At 42.8% G+C, this 19080-nt stretch overlaps 1 protein-coding gene across 1 annotated transcript in view; it reads left to right on the top strand.

The window, feature by feature from the left end:
• Positions 1–19080, top strand: part of Srbd1 (S1 RNA binding domain 1) — a 174979-nt gene that overhangs the window by 75756 nt on the left and 80143 nt on the right. The window contains exon 15 of the mRNA XM_032908732.1: positions 15966–16057. Coding sequence (XP_032764623.1) covers positions 15966–16057 — 92 coding nt within the window. The remainder of the gene's footprint in view (positions 1–15965; positions 16058–19080) is intronic.

Here is a 19080-nt window from a genome sequence, read left to right on the forward strand (position 1 = left end):
GACCCTGCATCAGCACTTTGACTGTCACTATGACCCTGCATCAGCACTGTTAGCTGTCACTATGACCCTGCATCAGCACTTTGACTGTCACTATGACCCTGCATCAGCACTTTGACTGTCACTGTGACCCTGCATCAGCACTTTGACTGTCACTATGACCCTGCATCAGCACTGTTAGCTGTCACTGTGACCCTGCATCAGCACTGGGGATTTTATTAAGTCTGGCTTGTCTTTGTCCTGCTTGTGTTTTAGTTGAAATGTAAATAGTTGTCCCCTCCTGTGTTTGTCATTTGCGTGGCTTGAGCAGTGAACATTTCTATGAACAGCATCCTCCTTGCTTTCCGCCCACACTCATCTTTCCAGTAACGAGCACAAACCAGTTCTTCTCCAGGTTCATGGGGAGTTATGAAAAGAACAGCCTTACATTTTAATGTGTAAAATAGAAAAATGTAATTCTGGGAAGTCTGGAATCAACTAAGCAAAGGGTATAGGGAAAAAGACAGCAAACATTATAATATAAACCTGCAAAATACATGCTGAAATTAAATTAATTTAGAAAAAGTATTTTTATCCTGTTTGTGTTCACCTTTATGTAATAATTTGATTTTTGAACTATACAATATGAGTCTTTAGTATTTATATGAATATAGACAACTGGTGTTTTACTTGTTTCTTGGTATTTTGTCCTGTGTGAATGTTTATGCTTTGTGTACATGCAGGGGTGTGTGCGTTTGCTTGCATGTGTGGAAGACAGAGGAAGGAATAGACGGTTCTCCTCTGTCTCTGTCTACCTGATTCCCTGAGACAAGGTCTCACTGCACTTGAGCCTCTTTTCTCCTTCCCCAGCAATCCTCCTCCTTTTATCCCACTCAGTGCCACCGTTGTAGGCACGTGCGGCCATGTCTGTCATTTTAACATGTGGGCGCTGGGGATTTGAAGCAGGATCTTTATTGTTTGCACAGTAAGTGCTTGTACCCACACAGCCTTCTCGCCAGCTCCTGTGCCGTTTATTCTATTAGCTTAGGAAAGATCTGAAAGTGTGAAGATAGGGATGTTTGTGTGATTGCCCAGTGTCACAGAGCCATGTTTCCCAGCTGTTTACAAGCAGGACTAGACAGTGGAAGCTTTACTGAATTTTAGTCTGTGGAAAAATAGATACAAATGTATGACAAATGCAGGAAGTGAAAGCTGAGAAGAAAGAAACAATTCACGGGAGAGTTAGAGCAACAGTCTCTAGCATGATGCTTTGAGAAGCCATTTCACCAGGACTGCTTATGTGAGTAGTGTCCTAACCTCAATCCGCATAGAGCCCCAACTATTTGTGCTTTGTCTTGTAAGGTGCATCAGGTGGATTTGGGGTCCTGGTGTTCGTAGATCATGGTTGGGTATAGAACCCCAAGTTACACTGAGTTTACTTTCCCATGAGCTCCTGTTGAGCTAAGTGGATGCTCATCTGTTTGTTTCTGGTGGGTCTGACCTGGTGAGTTGGTGGAGCATGCTCCTCCCTGAGCAAAGGGTGTATTTGTGCCCAGTGCCTTCAGCTTTTGATAATCTCCCAGCACCACCACAGTGTCTGAGAGCCCATCAGAGGAAACAGGGAGCATCGCACCAGATTTATTTCAGGAAGGTGGCCGGGAGGGCGGCTGTGGGTGGATGTATGCTAGTCCAGAGGCGGGACTTTTCAAAAAAATCTTTGTTTTACTGCTTGGTTTCAGATGAAACTGGTTTGATTCCTTTTTGGTGTCATTCTGTTTCAAAAAAATGAGGTTGTTTATGGTGCAGACTTACTCGAAGGCTGTAAATGTGAAAGGGCATTAATTTGAGTGAGTAGGCCATGTTGTATTCTCAGAAAGCTGTATGTAGTCATGTGCTTACTTCAGTCCTTTTGGTCAAGGATGCAACAGTGGTCATTGTCCAGAGGTGCTGCAGCCACTGTAGTTGGTATTGGCATGCTCTGTGGCCCTCAGGAAATGACAGTCACTCAGTGACATGCTTCTCACATGTCCCTTTTATCAAGGGACACTAATCACATTATGTAAATGTAAGAGATTTGTATTACGTACTTTAGAATGGCAGAAGATGACCTTGAAAAAGTAGTACCCACTTGCAGACTAAAGAGTTCTCCAACCGTTTTCCTATCGTCAGAAGGATCCGTCGGGGCCTGTTAGATAGACAGGCTATGCGTATGCTGCTGTGTTCAGCCCTTTCCTTTTCGGCAAGGCTCTTGACTTGACTGTTTCTCTGGGCAGCTAAGCCTTCGCACCATGGTCTTGTTTTGGGAGTGGCATCTGGCACTGGGCTGGTTTAACCGAGCCTCAAGTTTCTCTGGCTCAGCTATGACCATGCACTGCTGCTGCTGCTGCTGCTGCTGCTGCTGCTCTTTCTGCCCTCCAGGTCCACATGTGACATTAAGGCATTTTGGCACTTGCCATTTGGAACCTGTACTTGCTAGAAAATGTCAGGACTTCCAGATAGGATGAAGACAGATCTAGCTGATCATCCTCCCCATCCCTGAAGGGGGCTGAGGGCATTGTGGGTGAATTGATGAGTGGCATACTTCCCTTAGTTCTGAGAGAGCATGCACAAAATCTGTGACCAAGGCCTTGTGCTTATTCCCCCTTGCAGCTCCTTGGTATGACAGTACAGATGCTGTTTGGATAAGGAAATGCTTTAATACTCATTCTGGGTCTCACTAGATAAGCCTTCCGACAAGAGTTCCCTGCATTGCTCCTGTCTTATGTTTATGAAAAACCTAAGTGGAGACTGCAGCTATTGGAGCTGGGCTGCTGCCGTGACCAGATCACTATCCCATGTGTGCCTCACCACCGTCAGCCCCAGCAGTCAGAGCTCCTGTTCCAGGTCCTTGCTCTTCCTCTCTTGTTTTCCCTCCACCATTTAGGGTTTTAAGACCCAGGAATTGGTTGTTAAGGCAGAAAAAGTGATAACTTTGTTAAATTTGTGCCTCAGAGCTACACTGAGGTTTAGTGGATTGAAGAAAGGAATTGAACTCTGGTGTATAAGCGAAAATTTAGAAAACTATGGCTGCTGCTGCTGCTCTTGCTTTGTTTATTCTTACCTTGCAAACTAAGGACTGAATTATAATTGGCTTTATGCAATTTAGTAAACTATTGCCTAAGTTACATTCACCTTGAATCTCAAGTCTAACTTAACCACAATCTAACTCAAAGTGATTTGGGAAAGATGCTTCCATGACTTTAGTCTTTAAATTGTAAAAACAACAACAACAACAACAACAACAACCCCAAATGGTTAGTGAGAAGGTACTGCAAACACTGGGCCATCCAGATCCAGAGACTGGTGAGACTGCATTACATGGGAAACTGTTAGCCTGTGGCTTCTCTTTGGAAGGCTTTCTCTCAGTGGCTTTGAGTGGCAGGCACAGTGGGAAGGGAGTGAGTACTGGTCAGCAGGCCTGCTCAGTAGGATAACTTACAGAGAGGAAGGGAAGTAGTCGTTAGCAACTAGAAAGTGAGGGAGACACACAACTTCTATGTTATCAAGAGCCAGCAACTAGAGCGTACATATTGGAAATTACTTTCCAGTAAGGAAAGCCTCGCTAGAAAACCTTTAGTAATAAAAAGCGTGCTCTTTTTCTAGGTCAAATTGCTATATAAAGAAATCTTGTTTAAAACCTGCCTTTCTTCATCTCTTTATTGGATCCTTCCTAGTGTAACAGCTTGCACAGAATCCGGAATGAGTCTCAGGTAGTAGCTACACTCACGGAACCAGGCCTTCACTTTGATTATAAACAAATCATCTGAGAGTAAACATTATTTTGGGTTTCACCTTGGAGCTAACCTATCCACTCCTACCTCAATCAAATGTGTCTTGGAACATTTTCTACATTTGAAGTTAGGGCTCCAGATGAACCTGAACCTGAGTTGTTGTTCTTGTTTTCTTTTAACTTAAGGTCCTGCAGACTTACAGCAAGAGGTTGTTTTGGCATGCGGATTATTTTTAAAAGGCCCCAAAGTAAAGAAGGCCAGTGTAATTAACAACAACAACAACAACACACACACACACACACACACACACACACACTCACACTCACACTCACACTCACTCTGATATTGACCAAATGTACCCTTCAAATCATAATCTTTGTAATCTTCATGTGGTGTGTTGCCTTTCTTCCTGCTAATCTACAGTGTTGATAGATTGCACCTTAAGTAAGCATAGTGTCAGTCCTATGGCTGACCAGTGATTGGCTTAGAAATCCATATTTCTCACTGTGAACATTGTCTCCAAATTTGAAGTTCTAGCTAAAGGTGAATTCATTATGGAATAAGTTAAAACTAGTTGCAGGTTTTATTCTTTCTTTTCCTACAAAGGTTCATTAAAGAAATACTAAATACAATACAATACTATTATCAGTTGTAAACAGGTCACACCCAACGAAAGGGGACTCAACTAAAAATTTGCCATTATCCCATTGACCAGTGTGCATGTCTCAGAGGCATTTTCTTAATTGCTGATTGATGTAGGCTGGATCAGTGCATTGTGGGTGGTTCTGTCCCTAGGCAGGTGGGCTTGGACTGTATAAGAAAGATCACTGAACAAGCCCGGGACAGGAAGCCTGTAAGCAGTGTTCTTCCTTGGTTATTTGAAGCTCCTTCCTCCAAGTTCTTCCCTTGGTTCCCTTCAATGATGGGCTACAGTCTGTAAGTTAACATAAACCCTTTCCTCCCTAGCTTGCTTTTGGTTATGTTTCTCACAGCAACAGAAAGCAAACTAGAATGAATAGGGTTTGCTAAGACAAAATAGGTAAGATGCGTGAATAACATGCCCACGTGGTGTGTGAATGCCATGTGTCTACAGCAGAGCGTGAGACTGCACACTTTTCAAGCAGTTGGTGGTTTGTTTTGTTTTTGCATTTTTGAGGCTTTAGAACAATGTTTCTCAAAGTGTAGTCCCAGACTTCATCACACTTAAAAACTTTTGTATTTCAAGACTCTAAAGAGACTGAAAAGGCAAACTATAAATTGTGTATCTGTTAAAGAATTTGTATTTAGAATAAAGAATATTTAAAACTAATTAATTAGGAGGCAAGCCAGTTCAAAATGAATAACAAATTTTCCCACAAGTCCTGGGACTGAACTTAAGTCCTCATCCTCATACAGGTGCCGTGCCGCTGAGTGGTAGCCCAGCTCTGTCTTCACATTTTATGTTGAGACAAGGCCGGCCTCTGTAAACCTTTCACTTGTGGTCCTCCTGCCTCACCCTTGCAAGTAATTGGGATTACAGGTTTGTACCACAAAGCTGTGCTAAAGATTTCCTTTTACTGAAGAAGGAGGAGGAAGATGAGAAGGAAGAAGAGGAAGAAGAAGGGAAGGAAGAAGAGGAAGAGGAGAAAGAGGATGAGGAGGAGGAAGAAGCAACAGCAGCAGCAGCAGTAGTAGTAGTTGTTGCTGCTGCTGCTGCTGCTGCTGCTGTTGTAGCCAATACAGTGGTTTTGGTAAAAAGACAAAACAAAACCAAAAACCAAGTATTGCCAAGGGTATGAGTGTGTCATACATTGTACCTAGATGATTTCCTGAAAAGTGATTTAAAGATTACAGCCCAGTGTTCCTACTCCTGAGAAATACATTCAAGATAAGAAGTGTATGGCTTGCATGCATAAGGGTGTGAAAGTGTTGTGGCAGTAAATATTCATAAACCAAACAAAGCAGAACTAGCCAATCCCAGAATTTTTAAAAAGCAATATATTTCAGGAATAAAGGAGACATTAGAACAGGCACATTGAATAAGATGGGCACAAAAGGCCATGCTTTGTATGCTTACGTTAATATGAAGTGCACAAAAATGCAGGCATGTAGACAAGGTACGTTAGGGGAGCCAGGGAGCTGAGTGAGAACCGAACCCACATGTGGTTACAGAGAACCTGTCAGATAGAAGCGTTCTGACCTGGGATTCAAGTATGATTCTGCATTTACTAAAAGTTACTGAAATGTAAATTACAGTTCAATGTGATGTTTAAATGATAAACGCCTCTGATGCTCTCTGGCATTTGAACACTTGGTCCCCAGTTGGTGGCTTAAGAGGTGTGGCCTTCCTGGAGGAAGTGTATCAGTAAGGGTGGGCTTTGAGGCTTCAAGCCTAAGTGCCATTCCAGGTAAACTGTCTTGGTTGTGGCTTAAGATGTGAGTCCCCAACTTCTGCTTCCTACCAACATGTCTTCATTTGGCTACAACGAACTATAACCTTCTGAAAGCTTAAACCCAGGTAACCATTTTCTTGTATCGGTCGCCTTGGTTGTTGTATTTTATCAGAGCAATAGGAAACCAGGATGCCTGATGAACCTTAGACCAGGATGCCCGATAACCTTAAACCAGGATGCCCGATAACCTTAAACCAGGATGCCTGATAACCTTAAACCAGGATGCCTGATGAACCTTAGACCAGGATGCCCGACAAACCTTAGACCAACACTGCTCCCGAGACCAGAGCAGCAGCACTGCCGAGGAACCTGTTAGCAGTGCAGAGTCTCAGTTTCACTATAGTGGAAGCTCTGAGGGTGAGTGTCGAGCCACTTGTGTTTAGCCAAGCCTTCTTGCTGATTCTGATGCAGGCTGAATTGTGAGAATCAAGAGAAGTTCATTGGAGATATGGGGAGAGTATCACCTAGTTTTTGTACATTCAATCTACGCTGTTCCTGTAATTGCAAGAAAGGTTTAAATTAAGGGTTGTTCTAGTAGAGTTAAAGGAAATCACAGGGCAATGTGAGTAAAAATAAACTTCTTTCATGTTCTTGATGTGTCCCCTAAGAAGCTGTATGATTGTAATGTTTGTCTATCACATGTTAGTAAGTTCCTGTGCTCTTTTAGGCTTGCCTTCATTAACGAACACAGCATAAACAGGTTCATTTGCCATAACAACGGTAGAAGTTTAGATCCTTGGAAGGAATTATTTCTCCTAAATATTTACACAGTGTGATGCAGAGCCGGCAGTGTGCAGTGATCCTGCAGAGTGAAGATGTGGCTGTTGATAAGGAAGTGGAGCATGGCTGGACTGAGCTCGCATCCTCTCCCAGCTCCACTGGGCAGGCGCTGCTTCTAAGCCACACTTGCAAAGAGGCTTGCCCTGGGGCACAGCTTATACACGCCCTGTGCTTTGGGGATGCTTTTCAGCATTGGCTGGGTAGCCAGAAGGGATTCTGATGGTGGAGGCTGCTCCACAAGGGCCTGGCGATCCAACCTGGATGCTCTTGGAAAGTGGTAGGTTGATTTGTACCTAGAGTCTTTCCTATTTGGGGGTTTGGGGAAGTATGTGTGACCCCTTCAAGGAGGCCTAACTAAGTTCCTTTTGGTGGGATAAAACAATTGTGAAAGAGGGGAAGAAAAAGAGGAATGGGAACCAGAACATGGAAATGGTAGCTCCAGGCCACTTGTCTGTGGGATTGGGGTTGTAAGCAGTTGAAGTTAAGGAAGTGTTAACTAAAGAGTGCGGTGCAAACTTTACTGCTGTAGATGAAAGAGCTGGGCTTGTTGCAAACCCTTCTTCCTCTGTATCTCGCCTTCTTTCTCTTGCAGTGTGCCCCTACTTCATGTGTTCTTTGTTTCTCAGACATTGTCAGCTGTAGCCCAGGCTGACCCCATCCTCACCCCTGATTCCCTGCTCGGCCTCCCTAGTGATGAGACTGCTGGACTCACCACCTGGACTCTCTCCTCTTCTAAATTATATTTCCTCGCTCACTCTGACTTGGTCCCCCCCCCCCCATTTGTTTAGTGTTCTGCTGTAATGTTTTAGCTAGAGCTCTTACGGCTCAGCAGTAGGTTATCCAGCTCTTACTGGGCTGTTAGAATACAACATTCTCTTTGTTTGTCTGAGATTCTGAGTGTCTGAAGTCTGGCTATACGATAAAGAACATTTGGAATAAGTTTCACTGAGAATGATTATAGCAACCTGATTTTACATGCTTATTTATTAATAGACAGATTTTCCTTCATGCAGTGATGGTAAACTGACTGTCATGCTGATAGGGCCTAGAGTCACCTAGGAGATGAGTTATCTTAATTAGGTTAGTTGAGGTGGGAAGACCACACCTAACACAGGGCAGCATAGTCTCCTGGGCTTGCATCCTGGACTACATAGAAGCTGGCTGAGCTCGTGTCCCCTTCTGCCCCACACTGCCAATGCACTGCTGCTTCTGTTGCTTCCAGTGCTGGCTACCAGGACTGCCCCCTTCATGAGGGACAGTGCCCCAAACGAGAACCACAGTAAGTTCGTTAGCTGCTTTTGACTGGGTATTTTATTATAGCAGCAAGCAAATTAACCAAGATATATTTAAGGTTTTAACAAATAAAATGAATGAAGCAGACTTTTCTCAATGAACATTTAGACCCATGTCGCTGTAAATTAAAATCAAATTGAAATAAGAAAATGCAGCTAATCTTTTATCATGATCAGGTACATGTAGGTTGATGTCTATATGCCAGTGAGGGCTGGCACAAGATAGGTCAAGGCCATGACTGGACAGTAAAAACGTAAGATGGGGACAAAGTTTTTGTAAGGTGAGAGAGAAGGGAAAGTGGGAGAATCAAGATGGAGATGGAGAAGGATGACCCAGATCGGGGTGGTCTTGAATGGCCCTAGGTAGTTATGTATATTTCTTAAAGGATGGATTTCTATAGGTCAATTTATCTTATCTAGGTGGGCGGTTTATAAGTCATAATTTCACCGTGTAGTTGGAAATTTATACCTTAACTACCAGGGGCAGCTATGGAGAGTGTGAGCAGAGTCCGTGGCAGGGAACTGAGATAGGCCAGCCCCATGCCGGACTTCTAGAGCCCTGATTTTACCAGGTAGCTAGAACCAGAGAGTTCACAGCTAGTAGAGAGCAGAGATGAATTATGGTTAGTCCCATAAGGTCCTCTGGTGCCAGAACTAACTCTAGGGGCCAGCGTGACAAGGGGCCATGCTGGATTGCTGGATCGGCTCAGGGGCTGCCTGGGTCTGAGAGTACTTGGGGGCAGCGTGGAGCCGCTGAGATAAAGATACCGGCAATGACCCTGTGGTGCTGCACTAGTGTGAGATAAAGGGGTCTTCAGTTTTTACTATTTATTGCAATGTGTACAGATTGAGTACTATGAATTTTCTGTCTTAGAGTTAACTGTTAGTCGGGGGTCATTATACTTTCAGGTGTGGGGAGGACTTGCAGGTAGGATGATGGGTTTTCAGGTTCACGCATTTCAGAGTGCTGGTGACAAATGTTCAAATGCTAGACATGAAGCATCCCCAAGCTCTCAGGGCGTCCTGCCCTCTGTGTTCCTGTATCATGCCAGTGTTGACTCTGGAGCTGAGCTGCTCTTCCTGTCCTGCATTTAGCAGGGCCTTTGCCTGCCTTATGGCTGGCCCTGTGGTGTGCTTAGTGGTGTCATGTGCTTTTTATAACAATTTTAAGTTGGTTTCATACATAGGTGGGGTGGGGATGAAAGATTTTTCAAAATGAAGGAGTATGAAGATGTGGGGGAAGAATTGCTATACTCCTTGTAGAAGGCACACAGGAGAAAGCAGGGCTTTCTGTCCCTGCCCCTCCCATTGCAATGCTTACACCTCAGAGGGCGTTCTCACGGGATCAGTCTGACCCACAGACAGTAGTAGATGCCTGTGCTGTTTTACCACACTGAGACATGACGTAGCAGAAGCCTGTGATGCTCTGAGTCGGGGTCTTTGCTTAAATGCAGGCTTTGCTAAATGCAGGCTTTTTTGTTTGATTCTTTTTAAAAATACAGATTTTTTTATTCATATGTGTTGGTGTCGTGTACTTTTGGGTCCCTCAGAACCGCTGGGTGCTGGGAACTGAACTCCATCCTCTGGATGAGCAGCAGGTGCTACCTGCTGCACATGTCTCCTGTCCTTTAAAGACCGAGCAGCTTAGACCTGGCTCCAGTTCACAATACTGACAAGGCGTACCTTGAACTCCTGCACATTTTGCCCCCACTGCCCACATATTAGGAGGATAGGATGACAGGCACAAGCAGAGAGCATGGTTTTTTCTTTGTTTGTTTTGTTGTTCGTAGTTTGTGAATAGCATGAGAAGATTTGTTGCTAGTGCTATTAGGAACCTCAGGCTCCAAGTGCAGGCTCTGCTGGACAGTTGGGAATTTGGATCCGCCCCTTCAAGGCCTCTTAAAGTGTGCCTATGAAGTGTGCTTCCCATGCAGTGCTGAGATGCAGGAAAATTAACCAGGGAACTTGGTGCTGTTGAAATTGCTCTGTAGGAAGGATATCTGATAGGAAGGATATGTACCTGGGAGTGCATGGAGGTTCACATGTGCAGACTCTAAACCTGCCCTGGCTTGTGGAGGGTCCTCTGCATGGTGACTGCACTGTTGCCGATATTGTTCTCAGGAAAATGAATAGTGCTGAGACGTTCCCAACTGCTAATTGAGGAGTTGTTCCCATCTTGCCTGCCACCAGATGGTGCTAGAGTTACACACCTAAAGGCAAATGCAGCTGCCATGCAGAGGTGAAGTGTGCTTGCTTTCTAGTTCTTTCTGAGTGCTTTCTTTGCTGACCTTCCTGGCATGCTTTGGAGTGGGTTCACAGTTAACGTTGTGAGCAGTGAGTCAGTTGGGCCAGTTGATCATGGAGGATGTTAGCCCTGGAAATTTAGGGCCAGGTAACTAGTCCTTCCTTATAAAAGATGCCTTAATGCATTTGCTTCTCATCTGGCCTGTGTGAGATTGACAACGTGAGGTTTCTGCTTCCTTTTAAGGAGCCATGAAAACACCAAGCCTACAGTAATCTAAAGGTGATGTTCAGGGGTCATTACCAACAAAATTTGTCTGTCCCACGTGAAGTCAAAATAGAATAATTTAAAATTGGGTACATTCAAAATATTAAATATTGTTTAATAACAGATTTCCTTGTTAGTTAGCAATTATACTTACATTTGAAGTTTGTTTTTTAATTACAAAAATATGACTTGGGTATTGTGAAAAATAAAAGGAATAATTTTTGTTTAGGTATTATTCACATATTACATGAAACAATTTTCTTTGTTTACATATATATTTTGAAGCTAAATTTATTGTGGTAATACAGTTTTATTGTTACTTTTTTCACTTAATTTATCATGAATATTTTACATGAAATCAAAATCTCTTAGGATGATAATTTTGATTGACAAGCTGGTTTTCCATTCATTGAATCTTTAGTGATAGGCATTTAGATTTTCATTTACTTTTGGTCCCTTCTGAACCAAAATTTATTTATTTTTTTGTGTTGTCTTACTTTTATTTCATATTAACTCTAAAAATATATTTCTGGATCAGGAAGAAAGGATAGTTTTTGTAATTTTTGCTCGCATTTTTATTTTACCACCAAGCTTTAAAGTTAAATATCCCTGCCAGTATTTGATTTTTTCCATCGTCTTCCTGATCATCAGCAGGTTACCGCTGTTTTTGCTGTTGACTGGTTGACTGTTTGGTTCTTGAGACAGGGCCTTCCTGTACAGCCTAGACTGTGGTCTTGCTGCCTCCGCCTCCCACTCCTGGAGGTGCGGTGTGAGTCTCCATGCCCAGCTTGGGTGCTTCCCTGCTCAGAATGACGGAAGCTCTGTAAGCCCCACTGAAGAGAGAGAGCTTGGTTGTGTTCCCTAACATTCAACCCTACAACCCCTTCTGTTTGTGGGGTTTGAGTTTTAGGTTTATTACCTGTGCTAAGTGATAAGCCGATATCCACTCATACTTCATAACAGACTCACTCACAGGCAGAGCAGGCAGTCACTGCATGTCAGTTCCTTTCTACGGTAAACAGAGTGAGTAAGATGAAATAAAAAGTGACTTGCTAGGGTTAGACCAGACAGCAAGAGCAGGAAGAGTCCAAGAGAAGGCACAGGAATCAGAGACTTGGCGCTTCCTAGTACTGAGATTAGAGGACATTTTCAGCCTGAAAGTTGAAAGAACTGTGTTTGAAGACGCTGTTTTGAAGACTTGAGTGGAATGTTAGCTTTTCAGTACAGCAGAGGTGTAATACGTGCATTTAAGGAGGGCAAAAGGAAGGAACTACAGGCTTAGGAAGAAGGAGAAGGACACCAGTCTGTATCAGGGGAAGAATTCTGCTCTGCCAGGTGGTTTTTGATCTTTTGTTTGTTTTTTAAATCTTAGTTATTACATTTTTACTTAAGCAAATTATTTCTTCCATTAACATAAGGAAGGAAGTAATTTATTTTAATATCAGAGGAGACAGCAAAGCTATTTCTGTATTTGGAGAATGGGGAGAGAAGAAGCTGTTCATGCAGGAGCTGCACAGCCTTTGAAGTGAATGCGAGAACTGTCAGTAGCAAGAGCAAGCCAGCCCTTTCTTCTGCGGGACCTCGCTCCTTCTTCTTCCTTTTGTAAAGAAGAAAGTCAAGGCACCCAGTCACTAAGACAACCAAGTACTCGACCTGGCCAGGAAGGCTTTACCAACATAGGCTGTCATGTGAGAGCTAAGAGATGTCAATTCCACACTTGAAGTATCTCTTTAAAAAAAAGAATCAATTATTGATTTATGGCATATTTTATATAAGCAACATTATTGGATTTTGAGTATTTAAAAATGTAGCATTTTTATTTAGAGAGTTTTGGGGGATTTTTTTTTTTTTTTTTTTTTAGTGAATTGAAAATAATTGTTTCTATATTGTAGATATTTGACTTTTTTTGAAGGTGTAGCTTGAATTTTTTTTTTTAACATAAAGAGACACAGACAACCCCAAAATCCTGTTTTGCTAAAATGTTTCTAAAATTACCTGCTTATTACCCGAGACTCAGTGCGCTGCACGTGGGTCTGAGGAGGTGGAGCTCCACGTGAGCTTCTGAAAGTCTAGAGTGCAAGATGCCGGATGTCGGATGTCGGATGTCTCTGCTCAGGCTTCTGTCTCAGCGGGATAATTAGAAGGAATGTTGGTACACTCCGAGAGTGTTAAAACATTAGTTCATTTTCAACTTTCTCTCTTAAAATTGCCCCTAGTAATAAGTCCTGATTACTCCCGGTGGCTTTATGTTCAAATAAATAAAGATTGCTATGATCCTAAGGCTAGAATCCTGGAGAGACTCTGCTTTCTAACTATAACGCTTCCCACATCTTGGCAGATGACCTTTCACAAGACTCGAGGTTGTTTTCTTCATATGCCTGAATTTTACAGGCCGTCAGCATAGCTCCCTGTGGCTGACTGGGAGGCTTCCCCTCAACAGAAGGTGCCTGCTTAGTCTGACATGGGTCCTGCTGAGTCTGCCCTTGGCCTTGGGACAGGACGGAAAGCTGCAGAGGGACTTTGATAGCTTTGTCCTCAGTAAGTCCCCTGGGTAAGACGTGCCTCCCTCCCATTCGTTTTGATTTTAGGTACATATGCATCTTAGGCCATATGTGTTTTATATCTGAGTAATCTTCCTTTAGGTCCTTTAGCTTTCTGACCCATGATTAGTATTTGACCGTTTATTGGGTCCACACTGTTCAGCAAATATGGCATATGAAATTTACTACATTTTGTATTGATTTAATATTATTGTTAATATAAAATCTTTGGTGCAATGCGTTACATCTGTTTCGTATTCCTCTGTTTAAAAGAAGTGGCAGTATGGAATTTGGAGGAATATTTATTATCTGAGTATTTTTCTTTGCAAAAGTTTCCCCTCAGTTTGTTGAGAATTATAACCTCCAAGAGAAAGTGAATCACTTGGCAAATTCTCAGGTACCTGACTACTAAAGGCAGTTAATTAAAATTTTAGCTTACCATTTAAGTTCCCTTCACTTAAATAGTTGTAACGTTGGAAATTTCTGGAAATGATATAAAGTGCATTTGTGAGAAGGTTTTTTTTTTTTAAATATTCTTTTCTTTTAATAATGGCTACGTTTTGTGGATAGTTAACACTTTTAGAAAGGACTTTATTAGCCCGCGTGTTGTTTGTCCTGAGGTAGCTCTTTCTGGAGCTGGTTCCTGAATAGTCTTCTTTCGTGGTAGTGTTATAACCCTTTTGGAGATTATGAATTTTCTTAACTAGCCAGTGTAAGCTCCAACCCATTTCCCTAGGGATATGTAGGCATAAACAGCATTTCACATATAGTTTAAACCTGTGTCTCGCTGCCTAGTTACTCAGAAGCCAGTTAGAAAACTGCTGTATGGAAACTGATGTCCCTCCTAGTCAGTGACATCAGCTTCATCTTGCTGTGCCACACGAAGATTCTTTAATCCATGGGTTTTACATTTTTTATTTTACTTATTGTTATTGTGAGACAATGCAGACACATGTGTCTTTGCACACTAGTAAGGTCAGAGGACATTTTTCAGAAGCCAGTAATCTTTAGTGCTGTTGTCCTCTGTGAGTTCTGGGGATTGATCTCAGGTTGGTTATCAAGCTTGGTGGCAAATACTTTAATCTGTTGACCCATTTCATCAGCTTGCGTTTTCTACACTTTGTTCTATTTTATGTTACATTTTATCTGTCGTTATTATGAGTAGAAGATAGGATAACCTGGATCTTATGTTGGAAGGAAAAGCACAATTCCTTTTAGTTTAAACTTGCTTTCAAGTTAAGGAGTTTCATTTGATCTTGAACATGCTTTAGGGTTCTAAAGAAAACAAACTCCCTTTCTCTTTGGGTCTTAGGTGAAGACACAGGAAGAGAGGTAGGAGTTCATAGGAGCTGTTGCTGGGGAAGTGGATCCTTGGAGAGGTGCTACACAAAACTGAGCTGCCCTGCTAGTGAAAGCCGTGTAGATTGTTAGCAGCTTCTCAGCTGTGCTTGTCCAGAGCTCATGCCTGGGGACCAGGCAGGTTAGGATACACCCCAGCCCACTTGTTCGTCAGCTGTAACCTTGAACGGTGTCTGCCTGTCAGTAGGACCTAACTTACTGATGAGCGTCTTTCTGGAGTACCTTTCTCTGTGCTTCAGAAGGGAACAAAGACCGACCGTGCTGTTTCTCGTCATCAGATCCCAGAGCAATGGTCTCTGGGGCCCTTTGGCCTCCAAAGGGGTTGCCACTCCACAGGTTGAGAGCCACTTCTCTAGAGTAATCTGAAGCATTAGTGACTTACAGTTGTCACATTTCAGTAAAGAGGCTTCCATTTGATTACTTAGCATTTGATTATTAGCAAAGGGTAGTATGTTAAAGGTCCTCTGAGTGCGTCTTGGATGGTCGGAGAGGAGTGTGAGGAGCTCAGATGAAAGAGGCTGCTAAAGGAGGAATACAAATTAACACTGGCGCGATTCTCCTTGACTCTGCACACCTGATGGTCACATGGCAGAGTGACGGTCTTGTGGTTACTTTTATGTCATAATTTCAAATGTTTAGTTAGGCAAATGCTTGCCAACCACATTGTACAACGGTATCTGCACAAGTGTCTTCACTGTAGTTTGTAAAGCACTGGGGGCCACAGAAAGGGGAGAGGCTGATCTGTGTGGTGCTCTGGTTAAGTGAATGATGAGCGACCCCTTTAGTATCTGCCTGAGGGGAAAGCTTACAGTACTGACCCTCCTGACAGGGGATTGGCAGGCAGGCCTGACCTTCCCTTTCCATGTATGTTGTTACATATGTGCCATGCATATCACCAGGTAATAGAAGAGAAGTGTTTATGGTAATGGTTCTTGCTGCATGTCCACCACACCAATGACTGTTAATTCAGATGGAAATCATAAAGTCAGTCAGGAATGCCCACTAAATAGGAGAGAAGCTGAATGTATTCTGGCAACTTTAAAGTTGACATTAGGGGAAGGTATTCATTGTGTTCATTTAGATGCTCTTGTAGGTAAATAAATTTGTCCCGGATGTGAGCCTTTGTGTCTGCTATACAGAAAAGCACAGCTTATCCAGGTAAGCACACCTCAGTGCTACGGTCTGTGGTGGGCAGTCCATGCTGTGGCTGTTGTCTGGCTCTTCTTGTAATGCCTAGTTTCTTCATGTGTTCTCTTTGACCAGGTGGATGGCTTAGAAAATAATGTTCCCGCTTTCTGTCTTCTCAGCATCGTCAGTGAAGCAGGGGCCTCTATCTACAGTGTCAGCCCTGAAGCTAACAAGGAGATGCCGGGGCTGGACCCTAACTTGAGAAGTGCAGGTGAGAAGCTGTGACAATCACACAACATGGGACTGAGATATTTTAGATCTGTAAATGTGACAAACTAAGTATTTTACATATCCATGAAAATGCAAAAGCGTCACCACATGTAAAGACTTGGTACTTCTGTAAGTTGTAGACTAGACCAATACTAGAAATTATGAAAACGGTGAGCAACAGTACAACAAGACACCATGGCATGCTATCACTGGCTATTCTCTGGACCCTGTGGTGATCTTGGCGTCATGGCGACTGCCCTTCTAGTTCCCTTGGCAGTTGCTGCCATGCCAGCCAGCCCCATGCAATGACCACTTATCTCCTGGCTCTCTTGCTGCTGACTCTGCTCAGTCACAATTCCTAGTAACCTGGTAAAATCAAAACTCTAGAGGCTTGTAATTTAACAGTCAGATTTATATCAGTAAATTCTCACCCCACAAAGTGTCCACACAATAAACTCAGAGCCCATTGATATTGATATAAACTGCCCACCTAGATAAGACAAATTATTCTATAATAATCCATTCCTTATAAGATATTCATAGCTACCTGTGGCTACTTAAAGCCACACAGATCTGGGTTGTCCTTCTCCTCCTCTACCTTGGTTCTTCTCTCTCTTCATCCGTACTCTCTGTCCCATCTCTAAAATTCTCAGCCTGCCTTCCTTTTCACTGCCCAATCACAGGCCTTGCCTTATCTTGTGCCTGCCCTCATCCGCAACAGTACTCTTCTGCTTTTAAATGCCTCGCAGTACTCCAGAAATAGTGAAAATTCAAAGGAACAAGTCTTATTAAATGCCAGAGCTCAATATAAGGAGAATAAAACGATTATGAAATAATTATTGTAGCATTTTCTTGGCAGTCAGTGACATAAACATAATGCAGAGCCAGTGTGTAAGGCACAGACGCTTGGTCTCCTCCTAAACACTTAGCAACTGAGCATCCTCTGGGCCTGAATGAGGCTTCATGGTGACGCGGTGCTCTAAACGCGGTGCTCTAAAAAGCCTGCCTTTCATTCGCACTTGGCTGCTTCGATGTCTAGGATGTGGAGTAGCTAAAATTGTGTAATAGAAAATTAAAATACTTTGAGAAATCTAGGCAAGGTAATTTGAATAAATAAAATTTTACATCTGGATATATTTTCTATACAATGGGGAATATTTATGCCACTCTCTTAGAAATTAAAGTTTCAATATTTGTGCTTAAATATTTTCACTGACTTTTAGAATTTTAGCTCTATATCTGGAAATATAATTTTTGAAAAGTTTTTGCATTGATCTAAAGCTTTACAAAGTTTAGTATAAAAGACCCTGTTCAGTTGATTGTTGGAATGAGACACTTCCTTAGCTAAATTGTCTTCTAAAACTCAAACCTTGCTTCTTTTGCTGTTGTCTCCCCTATCGCACAGCTCAGCCTCCTTCCCATCTCCTAGTGCTTGCCTTGGAACCAGTGCTAGGAGAGGGAAGTCATCAGAGGGAACCTGCAGACTAGTTTTTCCTACCCAGAGTTCAGGAAACACTGCACACTATCGTCACTGTTGCCCAGGGACATAATCATTCTTACCACATTACAAATGAAGAAACTAAGGCTTAAAGAGGCTATATATTTTGTGAGTGTGCTTATAATGTTTGTGTCTAGACTCTTAATAAATGATAGCTTTATTTATCTAAAAAAAAAAAGAAAAGAAAAGAAAAGGTAATTGCCCATTTTGGCTTTCTCTTCTAACACAGTGTTGGGAAGAATACTTTTGCCATAATTTGGGGGAGGCAACAGTCTGTTGTTGTAAAAATATAAAAAATAAAACAGTCTTTTTACCCACTCTAGGTCTGGCACAGTAGTGCCCCAAGATACCTGGTAGATACCTTGTCAGAAGTACACATCCCAACTCCATGGCTGCCCAGTGTCTCTAGCTGCTGCACATTTTCTTACACTTAAATCACTACATGAAAGACCACACAATACAATAACCTCTGATCCAATTGATAAGATATAATTGCCCACCTAAACATACAAAGCCCTGTACACGTCCATCCCTGAAGAACATTCATAACAACCTGTAAATATACAGAGTGAATCTTAACATCAGCTTCCATGTTCTCTCCACTGCGGCTACCCTCAGTCCCCTGTCTCTCCATTCCTGTCTCCTCCTCTTCCTTCAAACTTTTCTCCCACCCATCCTTCCTTCTCGTCCAATGACAGGCCTCATTCTATCCTGTACCTGCCCTCACCTGTATTTTACAAATTAAATGGGGTGAAGGTTCTGGTGAAGTCACCTGAGTCCTGAGCATGTGACTAGGCCGCTGTCCTTAGGGCGGTGGAATTAGCATCAAAATACAGTTAACTCCAGGGCAAACCACAACAACAGTCTCTTGGGTTTCTCAGCTGCTAATGAAACTACTGGCCCATGAAGACCAGTGTCATAGAGTCACAGGTGAAAACAGAATACAGTGTCCAGCAGTGCCCTATGAAGGTAGAGTGTGAGGAAAAGACGAGCCAGTGCTCGGTTCTCTTGCTTGATTTCAGAATGTTAACTGGCAGCGGCTTCAGTCGTGGCTCGCTACAAGTATGCCTTCCTTCAGACCACACCTGGGTGGAAGTGATGGTGTTTAATTTATTCTGACTCAAAGCATCTTACAAGCCACTCAGGTCTTCAGTGTCTGCCCTTAAGGAAAACGGTCAAAGAAGCTTGGTCTCCCGCTGTAGTTCCTAGGGCCCACGTCCCTTTTCAAGTCTCATTGTTGTCTAACATTTTGCTGTTTCCTAGTACTTGATGCCCAGGATGACTTCATACTTTATTTCAAACCTCAACACGTAGGTATGGATTTTTATCTTTAAACCCTTTTATACATTGGATGTGTGCTCTCCCTGGATTAAAGTACTAGAAGTTTGGTAGGTATGGCAATGTTGATAAATGCTTGACCCTTACAGAGCTGGGGCCTAGTCCTGGGTGTTTGAACCCAGAAGGCTGTCTCCTTCAGCAGGGGTAAACACAGTCTTCTGTAGTGAGTGACTTTCCATAAGAGTTCA

This window comes from Rattus rattus, chromosome 7 (genome assembly GCF_011064425.1).
Source record: "Rattus rattus isolate New Zealand chromosome 7, Rrattus_CSIRO_v1, whole genome shotgun sequence".
NCBI classification, from domain to species: Eukaryota; Metazoa; Chordata; class Mammalia; order Rodentia; family Muridae; genus Rattus; species Rattus rattus.